The sequence below is a fragment of the Pinus tabuliformis genome, chromosome 6, assembly GCF_031772625.1.
Source record: "Pinus tabuliformis cultivar Carrire ecotype Pingquan chromosome 6, CPIR1, whole genome shotgun sequence".
Taxonomy (NCBI): domain Eukaryota; kingdom Viridiplantae; phylum Streptophyta; class Pinopsida; order Pinales; family Pinaceae; genus Pinus; species Pinus tabuliformis.
Genome location: NC_142292.1, coordinates 1697961508 through 1697973268, shown reverse-complemented (window position 1 = coordinate 1697973268; position 11761 = coordinate 1697961508). Strand labels below are relative to the sequence as shown.

Genomic DNA, 11761 nt, shown 5'->3' with positions numbered 1-11761 from the left:
TTCATTTAATTGGCCTAGGTTTGATTCTCAGTGTGCCCAGTAATGGTCTTATTTAGAGAATACGCAAAGCAATATGCCTCTAGAGGAACACCTCCGAGGAGTAAAAATGGGAGGTTCTTAGAAAAATAACCCTAGAAAAGCCCTACACCTAATCATTTTGCTTTGTATTTCTTTTCATGAGCATGAAATTATTCTTATCATAGTGTTTCCAATGTGATGTCTGAGATTGATTTTCAGTAGTGTGAATAACTCAATGTCTGATTGGATTCAATTGTATAGGAGAAACATCATTGCTTTCTTCATAATTAATTGAAATTTGTGTTATTAAAAGGCACTTTGAAATTATGTGGCTGATTTCCAATTCTAAAATTTAGTTATAAGCATGCTTTCAAAAATAAGCTAGTAACTCTATTTTTGACAAAATAATCTTCCCAAATCTTCCATCCCTTCAATTTATCTTTACACTTCTTAAAACAATCGATAATTATAACTTTCCAACAAAACACACACAAATATTATAAATTACTAGAACTGTGCATAGATTAACTCATTAAAAGAAAATGATTCCCGTGAAAAAACGATAACGCCGCTTCTTTCTCACACACTGAACGCCTTCAACAATGTTCAAATGTGGATTTTATATTTTTCTATTAAGAATAAAACGGTAATATAGAGGCTAAAGCTGGAGCGATCTATTCTAATCCAAAAGATCTAAAATGAACTCTCTGCCTCTGCTCTCTTATCCCACTCACAATTTACCTTCCGCAGTTCTGCAACCTTCAGTTTCATCACTCACGTCGCTTAAATTCACTTCAATTTCATTACTTTCACTCACGAAATCATCTGAACGCAACGGATTCCACCGCCATTTTCACCCGACAAGGGCTGTAAACGATGAACAGCAACAACAGCAAACGACCCCCGAGGGTCCATCTCCCTCAGGGTTGGAATCCCTGGAAGCGAGGTCAGGTTTAGGAAGAAGAGCTCGAAGAAAGAGAGACAAGGTATCGAACCCGAACCAAGCTCCTGTGCCTAAGAAGAAGAAAGACTGGGAGTCCATGACACTTCAGGAGAAGGCGGTGGAGATTTACATGGGGGAGAAAGGTATTTTGTTTTGGCTGAATAAATCGGCCTATGCTTCCATATTTATTTTGATTGGGGGTTGGGTTCTGTTTAGGTTCGTGGGTCCTTCACTGGGTTTCTATAAGCTCGAGAGCAGTCTGTTGGAACCCACTAAAACTTTCGGTGGATTCTGACCTTTCCTTCTTTATCTCATAATGTAATGTAATCCCACTGTATACATCTTGCAATTTTGTTTTTTCATCTGAGAAATTTTATCATGATTTTATTGGAACTGTACTGTGATTACCTTTGTAAAATTGAATTTCTTTTTTTTCCCTTTTTCCCAAAAGCTTGTAATAGATTGCAATTTTGATAATCTTGTGAATGGAGAAACATGTATTGATTTCAATATTTAGAAAGTTGCAAGGGCAATTTGAAAGAAGAAATAAATATAAGGTAGATGCAAGACGCTGACTTTACAGTAGACACTATATTTCATACTGTGCATCCTGAAGAGGAGATGTTTAGGGTAATGAATAGCCACATGCTGACATTTGATAGTTCTAGTCAATATTGATAGGTGATTTTGATATCATCTCTCTTTGTATCGTTTATTTTCATTATTGTGTTTTTCTATTTTTTTTGGTATATATGCTCTTTGACTGTGCTAATGGATTTTGTCGATTCTTTCAATGTGGTCTGGATTGTTTATGAGAATATTAATTCTTATCAGGCCAGTATAACACCTAATTGTTATTTTTAATGAATCAAATCGACTTTCAATAACTGTGTAATAATAGCGTTGTAGATTATAGCATGATATTGCAATTCAGGAGTAGTGGCCCCTTGTGCATACCTACTTCTTGCTGTCTGTAACATTTGGTCAGCATGACATAGGATACTAAATAGGCAACCCAAATGCAATGGCATAATATAACTTGAAAAGTGATTTGGGCCACGTTTCAATTACAGTATCCAAGTGATGTTTAAGTTTAGTCTACTTGATTTTTTTTGTGTACACACATATATATTTGAAAATGCTTTCTTCCCATTTCTCTGGTAAGCTTCTGAGCTTGCATTTAACCTTTTCCGTTTTTGGTATGATTTTCTCTAATCTTTCTAGTAGAGGGTTCCATAGATACCAAATCATAAGAATTAAAATTTCAAACAATATTGACTAACAATGGTTATATCGATACCAAATCATTTACAATTTCAAACAATATTGACTAACAATAGTTATACTTGCAGAGTATATAATAAAAGGGTTTTAACTTTTACCAAGTTTAATATTGTTTTAATAAGCTGAGTTGTTGCCAAGTCTTTTGTCTTTGTTAGTTATATAGGTTTAACTACCATACTTTTGTCAATTGCATTCTAAATTTGTCAACCACTAAATTGAATTGAATTGTAGATACAGGTTAGAATGCCACTCCTAGATAGGGATTGAGCCCTTTTTTTGGACAAATACTTATTCTATTTCATTGCAGCAAGTGTGGACTTTCCCAATTTGATAACATATTCAATGAAGTGAAGCCAGCTTAGAACATTCAACTAACCAAGCCCAACCACATGTGCGAGCACAAGCACCAACTCACACTTGAGCACAAGCAGAAACAGAACCATGGTGGGAGCAAATAACAATGCCCCGGTTTCATTGACCTGGCAAGCAATTGCCTGGTGCAAGTGCAGGATTATCTAATATAGCACCACTTGCTGTATTTACATAGGCAGTAGATTTGCAGATCCAACCCTATTATTCTAATGGGAGATGACATGGTCTTCATTACCATCCTCAAGTCAGTTTGGAGTGATAGAGATGGAATTTACAACATGCATCCAATTCCTTTGACCATGCCTTATTTGTTTGATAATCCTTACTTACCTCACTTTGAGTGAATTCTATTCAACTTAGGCCTTTATTCCTGTCATTTTGTTTTTTGTGTTTCTTAAATCTATAATGGGATGCGTTTTTGCTATATTAAAATAAATAAATAAATAAATCTTTAGAGGTAATTTTAGAGGGAACTTTTCAGGTAAACTGTACTTAAATGAGCAGGTCAAAGCTTGGAATCCCTTGACAAAATGCTTCCCCAGGTGATCAAAATGGGGAAGGGTGATCGAATGAACTTGACAAAGTGACTAATGTATTGGAAAAATGGATTTGAGAGATTGCGTTGATAAATTGTAAGAGATAGGGTTGTAAAAAAACAGTGAGATGAACGCATGTAAGAAAAATTTGTTTTTGGCAAAATATCTCATGTAAGAAAAAATTGTTTTTGGCAAAATATCTCATGTAAGAAAAATTTGTTTTTGGCAAAATATCTCAAGAAGTCTATCAGTAACAAAGGTTCTTCAGAGATGAGTAGACAAAGCATATTTGTGCACTTATAGGATGCTTTATGGATTGATGCTATCAACCCGGTTTCAGGAGAAGTGGGCTGTTGTTTGAAATTGATGTAGTTCACCATGGCGTTCATTTTGAGCCTAATGGTAAAGGGTACTTTACCATTCAGTTTAGGATAAGTCAAACATGGAAAATGGAAAATGTCTTAACAGGACGGTAGTGTTTCTTTAAAAATAATTATTTTAAGGAAGATAGGGAGATTTTCTAGGACTATTGAAAGCACCAGTATGGTTCAAAGTTTAAACTGCCTTATCTACCGTACTAATTTAAAGTCAAAGAAATACTGACAAAGATCAGCATGTTGTTCGAGATCTTGCATAGGTAGACATGAGGGGCCTTTTTGTTTTTTTTATATTCCTGCTTCTCCCATGTCATTTTTGTTGAGCTGAGAGGCTCATTCTATAGCACAGTGTGAAGGGATGTGTAAGTATGTCTGTCCCTCTTAAAATAAAAATAAAATATTCTCTAAATAGAAAAGCAGTGCCAGCTGAAAAAAAAAAAAAAAAAATATGCTATGCATATTTAATTAGTTGTCTGTATGACCTAATATAATTTCATGTAAAATAATTAGAAGTAAAAAAAAAAAAAATTGTGCTTAAAATGTTTAAACCTTATACTATTCAAAAATATTTTAACACGTCATATCAACTTCATATATATCTATATAGATAAAAAATGTTAAAATAATTTTTTTTAATGTTGTATAGAATAAAATATCCAATGTAGATTATAAATAAAATATTTTAATATAAATTAATATTAGCCTAAATTAAAAATATATATTAATAACTAAAAAAATTAGTTTAATGTCCTTTAATAAAATGACTCAATGCACATGTTGTGTAATCTCTATAGCATTCAAAAATACAATTTAAATAATAAAAAATTACACATTATTTTTTACACTCTAAAATAAGTTTTCACCTAAAAAACATTTGATCCATGTCTGTTTTTTTACACTCTAAAATAAGTTTTCACCTAAAAATATTTTATCTCTGTGTGCTCATATTAGATCCCTGGTTAAAATAGATCTATGCTGATTCTTAATCTGCAATTTCTCTATAACAATAATTGTTACTTGAACTTGACATTTTGGCCGAATTCCGACGTTTCTCTGATACCCAATTTATGAAAAGGTATGGGGAGGCGGCAGGTTTCTAGACATGAATACTCTGCTTGCAGCCCAATTCATCAGTACAGACAGTTGTGTCTCGTGAGTTTGATAAGACGATATCAAGGCCTCTAGGCACGCCATAGCTATAGACAGCAAGAACTATTCTTCATATCCAAATATGCTTGACACCCACATCGGACTTCCAGTCGGGGAATGGATTAAGTAGTATTCTAGTTTATCAGCTTTGCAAAATGGATGTTTTCCCCAACTTGATTATAAGTCAGTAATGCTCATTCTTCTGCACAAATAAATTCTTCGATCCAGTGCCCAAAATCTTTTACAGGCCAATTTGGGAGGCCTCCAACATTTGTCCCCTCCAGATAATTCGATGGCAGAAAGTAATTCATTATATCTTTACATTCCCTTGAGGTAAACGCTAATCTCTCTTTCACTTTCGACCTTCAATGTGTGAGATGCTGTTTATCAAAATTATCCCTTTACTGAGTACCCATTCTGCTTCTCTTACTTTTTAATAGATGATCTCCCTGAAATCTATACAACCTCGTGCAAACACTCAGTTTTATGATACAAGTATTCATATATGTGATAATAAAAGTAAAAGTCGATCAAATTTAAGTAGACCCAATCTTGTTTCAGGCGGTCAAAAGGCTGCAAGCCAGGAAAATAATGATATGGCTGGATCTCTCAATTAGCTATTATGATACAAGTATTCATATATGTGATAATAAGAGTAGAAGTCGATCAACTTTAAGTAGATCGAATCTTGGTTCAGGCGGTCAAAAGGCTGCAAGCCAGAATAATAATGATATGGGTGGATCTCTCAATTTGCTTGCAGATGCTACCTAGCTATTAGAAGATCACGGATTTCACAAGTATAGGCATTCAGATTTAGGAAAAATAAATAAATTAATCCCTGTTTTCTCCAATATTGTGCTCAGACATATTGATGTGACAAACCTAGTTTGCAGAAACATCAATATTTGGTTGAGGATCATGGTTTGGAGGCTGCAAAAGATATGACATTCAATAAGGTTAAATCTGGGTTGGCCAACATAGTTCCGACGGCATTTCAAATGTATCTGATATGGAACAGGAAGCCATGTCTATGACTCGATCCAAGTGAGAAAGGTTACAAGCTTTAACCGCCAAATTTTCAGACTCTATTCTGCAGCCACAGAAGAAGGTTTTGGAAGAAGTGCCCACTTGTCAGTGCTCTTGAATTTCAGAGGTATTGTGGCTCGTAAATATTGTGTATTTTCCTCGTATAGAAAAGACTTGAGTGAGCTGAGTTAAAGCTGTACTTAATCTTACTTAGGATTAAAACTTCATGATAGAAGTCTTTACCCAGGCAATATGTGCAGTTTTGAAGAGTTGGGAAACATGCCCCTGAATTAGTTTCCTTTTGTCTTTAAGATGGCGACACTCAGGACTAAAACATACCTACGTGTTAATTAGGCCCCCACATCCTCACAATCGCTTGGGAAGTCTGATTGTAGCACATAATAAGCATATCTTTCTAATATTATGACTGGTTCAATATCAAGCATTTCTTGATTTAGGAAAGGTGGATGAAAGGATAGATGCTTTCTAAGTTTAATGGAATTGAAATTGATTTAAATTTCAATCTGTTTTTTTTTATTATATTAAGTAGATCCACTCAAAGAGATCATTTCTTGTTGGCTCAATCACAGAGCCTGACCTCAAGGGTGTCAAGAGGCAAAGGTGCTTTAACGATGGGGACTCAACCAATTGAGCTAACCCTTGCAGCTAGCTCAACCTGTTTATAATAATATTAATGTGAAACAAAATCCTAAGAGATAACCAATGTGACTTAATATCTTTCACATTCACCAACAAAATAAACCTCTTATATTAACTATGTCTCAAGATTTTAGTTAATGTTTAACTTAGCTAGGATGTTGAATACTTGGAAATCAAAAAGTCATAAATCTAGTCTTGGCCAATAATTTAATAGATTTGTGAAGGAATTTCAGTTTTATATGGAGTGCATCGACTAAAATCATGGTGGTCAAGAATTTGGACTGGTAAGCCGAGATATGGGATTGCAAGAAGGATACACATAGAAGTTTGTGGATGTAGTAATGGTAATGTCATTATTGGTGAGCTTTGTCAGTTTTCAATTGGAAAATCATTGAAGTTGAAGGCTTGTGATAGTGAAAAATATCCAAATGTATCATAGTTCCACCGAGTTTCCGGAACTTGGGGACAGGGGAGCGGGAAACGCAAGAGCAGCGTATGCAAAAGCTCCCCACCAATTTTTAGGAAATGTGGGGGGACGTCTGGGTCTTTAACACAAGCGACCCTGACAAAAATAGTAAAACACTAAAAATTTCTAAATATATCATTGAAATTTTATAATTTAATTGTTTTTATCATTATATAACACTTACATCATGAAGGATAAATCAATGAATCATATAACTGAAACAAATTTAAAACGAAAAACATGATATAATCATGCATGTAACTGTAACATTGTACAATGAAAATAAAAGTTTAAACCATATTGAAGTTCCAATTGTGAATATTGAATATCGAAATAAAAGTTAACTCTGATACATCAAGATTTGAATTTTTATAGAGCCAAGTCTAATATATCATGTATCAACATTCAAAACAAACTAAAGTATACAATTGAAGTCTGAAACAGAAAAACAGATAACATAAGTACATATCAATTAACAAATGAACATAATTGCTCAAGGTATTGCTCCACTAGTCTCTGCATCTAGTTGTTGCCTGAATAAATCAGGATCAACCATGTCACCATATCAATTAGAATCACTTGCATTCTCAAACATGCAAGTGGCACTGCAACCAACCCCATTTGTGTCTCATCAAGTCCCTCCTCCATATCTACCTATGCATCATACTCCATATCTACCTGTGCATCATACTCTAGATCAACATCCCATCGTGTTGCTATTCCCTTCAAATATGAAATAACCAAAACAACCCTCCCTCCCATCGATTCATAGTATAATTATAATATTTTATAAAAAAATAGGGATTTGACTTTTTCTTTTTATGATTTGACCTCAATTTTTTTGGAAATGCAAGAAACGTTTCCTCTTTTGGGAGGAAACGTCCCCCTTAGAGTTTCCTCACGTTTCTGTTTTTTGGGGACGTGGACATCCCCGAAGCACAAGGAAGCGCGGGGATGCATTTCCCAGGTGGGGGGATGCACCCCTGTGGAACACTGAAATTTATGTGTCGATGAGGTTCAGGTTAAATTATGTTAGGGTCATTGACATAAAAAAAGGTCAATAATCAAGATTCAAGAATCAATGGTTGTCATGTACATAAACATAATATATTGTACTAAATCCATCTCAATGCGTTGTTTTTGCATACAAACCCACAATTTCAAGATATAATCATAGCATAAGGACTTCTATTATTACACATTGTAAAAGGCTACAAAGCTTAAAGTGAATTATTAGGTTAATTAAGGGCCAAATTACTACTTATGTGACTTGGTCCATGTAATGTAGTATCTTGTCAATGAAAGAAGCTATCCTCATTTTTGTACTCATTGTTTCCTATTGATTCATAAAAGTATTGTTTTTTTTGGAAAGTCAAAAACACAATATTTGTCTTAAAACTATGTAAAATATGTTTTAAAACTATATATATAAAGGGGTTGTTTTTGTATACAAACTACTATTTTAAAATAAAGTCTTTAAAATGTAGTCATAGTATGAGGATTTTATTATTTCACATTGTAAAAGACCATAAAAACTAAAGTGAATTATTATTGCGTCAAGAGGCGCATTCTACAACCTAGTATGGAGGAGATGTGTAAGTTTGTCTGCTCGTCCCCAAAGTTGAAAATTTCGCTAATGCCCGCCAAAATAAAAATCTAAATAATCATACAAAACATATAAACAATGTTGGCTTAAACAAAAACTTAAATAACCATATAAATAAACAATTAAAATCCATTAACACAACAAAGTTTGTTGTAGGTAAGTTTCATATAATGTTGGCCTGTCGACAGTGTTGGACCCGCCAACATGTCAAGGGATCTCCTTGGTAATAATTCCCAACTAGACCTTAGACCATTTGGTGTAGGAGTCCCAACAGTGGGCCGTATGGTATCGCCTTGACCGTGGTTTCGCACAGAGGTAAGTAAGATGTCCCTGTTGGTAGCAAGGGTGTGACATATACATCAAGTCAAGGAAGGTGCATGAGCGGTTCTAACACACGAAGAGTGAGGTGAGTGTGCCACTTGGAAACCTGTGAAAGCACAGGGTTAAGAAGGGAACACACGAGCAAAGATGCATCACAAACTGGAAGGCAAGTGAGCTAGCAATCCAAAGTGATGGTTAAACCAACAACACATTTCAGTAAGATTCATACATACATATACAGAAAATAGCTACACATGCATGCGTAAGCAAACAGATACATATATCATTTAGAGTAAACAAGATAGCTGAAATACAATATGACATATGCATGAAACATGTTGGCTCTGTTATATTAAGAAGTGAAAGTTCCAGTCATACAATACAACCATGACCAACCACTAGTTCCGACAGCGGAACGTTACAGTCATTGTCGCCTACTCCTCCAAAGAGATATACTAGCTCTGCATAGTGGAGAAGCCAAGGCTCGTTACAATACTCTCCAAGCTTTCTCTAAGATACTCTTATCGGAAGCTTGGTTAACCAAAAACCTCTACAATGAGTTATGAGGGACTATATATAGCAAAAGGTGGGGTGGCCCTTGACATTCCCCTTTGTGACTGTTCATCTATCCTCATGACTCTTCATCTACTCTATGACTGTTACATCCAACTATAGACACTTGAACTTCCACTTGACAAAACATTACATACACTCTGCACATGTACCCATGTGAGACAAAATAGGCTTGAGCAAGCCATACAAGACATCACTATGACTCAGACAACTGTGGGAAGACCAAATCTTCGACATCCTCACGATGGTCGACAGTGGCGAACTGATGCCAAGCTTGGTAGTCCGCGATGGTGTCTGTGTGGTGACATTTTTCTGGAAACGAACTCTTGCCTCCATTGCATCCAAGTACACTGCTCGGGCTCCTCTGTCCAACTCGTATGATAGCATGTGCTACATTGTCTTGAGCGCGGTCGGACCAGTGACACACTGATGCATGGTGTCTGCACTGATCACCAAGTCTACACTGGTGGCTATGCACATCAACTCGTCAAAGTACGAGTCAAGCTCCAGTCAGACTTGTGCCTTTGTCTTTGCCTCGATGAGTGTCCCAATAGATGGGATCATGTGTGCGCGCACAACAACATCCATACTTCTGAATACTCATGCATGGGAAGCTTGTAGACTAGTGATGAGTTGCGGGAGGTCTTCATAGTTTCAGATCTGACTCTAGATGCGTGCCTTCAGCTCAACCGCTTTGGGCTTCATCATCTTGGGCAAGTGTAACGGGGCTCCCTTGTATCTCATTGTCCATGTTTGCATGTAGTCAACAACAGTATGCATGTTTGACAAGATACATGCTCTCCTAGCACATCGTTATTGCCAACCGTTGAGATGGACAATTGCTTTATGCACGGTGCCAAACTTGGAATACAACGCCTGCATGACTGACTCAAGGGACAATACTTCATCCAGTGTTGCCTTCTTCAACTTCGCTCGAACGAATGCTGTAACTAGTTCTCCTCCCTACTTGGGCGTCTGCAACTCCTTAGCCATTCACTCGTTCTCTGCTATTAGGAAGTGAGCACTCGAGCTACTGGCTTCAGCATATGCTCTGGTAGCATCGGCCAATGTTGTTGGATGCTTGCGCATGTCAGGCACGATCACTCATTCCTCAAACTGCGCAAGAGATGTGTTGTCATTCGGAGTAGACACTCTGCTAGATTGCACAACTCTATGCTACGACTCGTCAAATGATATGTTGTGCATCTCTCCTTCCGGATTGTCTCCAAGGATCTTAGTATCTCCTTGGTCGCTTGGGACTTGCTCTGCCTCCGGATCCGATGAAGTTGTTGGGTCGACCTCTTGGTGGTAAGGCATGAGGTCGATGTCTTGCTCTAACTCTTGTTGCTCCATATTCGTATCCATCTGCTCAAGTGCTTGTTCAATCTCTTGAGTGAATTCTTGCTCCTGCAACTACTCACCATGTCTGCTTAGTGCCAACGGTTTGGATGAGTCGACTACATGTACGGGCGCAGTTTCATCTGTATGTACATGTTGTGCCCCTGTTGTACATGTCCTTCCTACGCTTCCTTCTCCTGTCTCTGCAGCTCCTGTTCCTTCCGGAGTTTCTCCTTCAACTCATGTAACTCCTTCTGTTTCCCCCATTCTCTGTTTTTCTCTCTGCCTTTACGTGTTCCTCCTGTCGCGTTGTTGCCTTTTCGCCTTTATTGCCAAAGTTGCTTTCTGCAGAAGTGGGTCTGCTCTGAACTTGCAGCTTTGTTCTGCCTCCACGTTGTCGACAATCTTCCTCTTGTCTTTGTCGCGCGCTGATATGTTTACCTATGTTGTTGCTACTCTCCTGGATGCTTCTTTGCTAACCATTCCACAGCGATGCTGACCGGTTCATTGGGCCTGGAGAAGTTGTGACAATATCTCTAAGGGTCCTCCTCCGCCCGATGACATGCCCCGTGGATCCATTGAAACTGTACTCTCGCGCAGTGATCTTTTACAAAACAATGCGGATCACACGAATTGTAGCTTCGGGCATCGAAAGGATATTTCTTGATCTCCTCTACTTCGATATTTATGTGCTTGAAATTCCGTATCTCGTATAACCCGATCCGCAACAGAAGAGTGGGCCAAGGTACCTTCTTCTTCCAGTGCAGCCTAGCAGACAATCCCACCAAGATGTGGTATGATACTTCTTGCATGACGAGTTTGTCCATGGCAAACTTCGACAAAACATGCGGAGGCTTCTCCACGTTGTACATACGTATGAAGGTGTCGGACAGTGAGGCGTACCAATCCACTATGTCAATCAGTGCCTCCATTGCTGCCTTTGACATGCAAGGTGGATCCTGCTCAAATATCATCTTGTACACCAGGGTGACGAAATGCTCTGACCATTGTGTGATGACTCCTCTGAAGCTGCATTCGGACAACATTTTACAATAAGTATTCACAGAGGTTTTCGTCGATGTCCATGCCCAC

General features: G+C 37.3%; 1 protein-coding gene across 1 annotated transcript; it reads left to right on the top strand.

Moving 5' to 3' along the window:
• Nucleotides 1-622: 622 nt before the first annotated feature.
• LOC149265513 (uncharacterized) lies at nt 623-1368 on the top strand. The gene has a single exon (XM_089393165.1). It carries the CDS (start codon nt 717-719, stop codon nt 1254-1256), a length of 540 nt encoding a protein of 179 aa, XP_089249291.1. The 5' UTR covers nt 623-716; the 3' UTR covers nt 1257-1368.
• Nucleotides 1369-11761: the final 10393 nt, after the last annotated feature.

Coding starts and splice junctions, on each gene's coding strand:
- LOC149265513 (XM_089393165.1), top strand. CDS start 717: ATGAACTCTCTGCCTCTGCTCTCTTATCCCACTCACAATTTACCTTCC.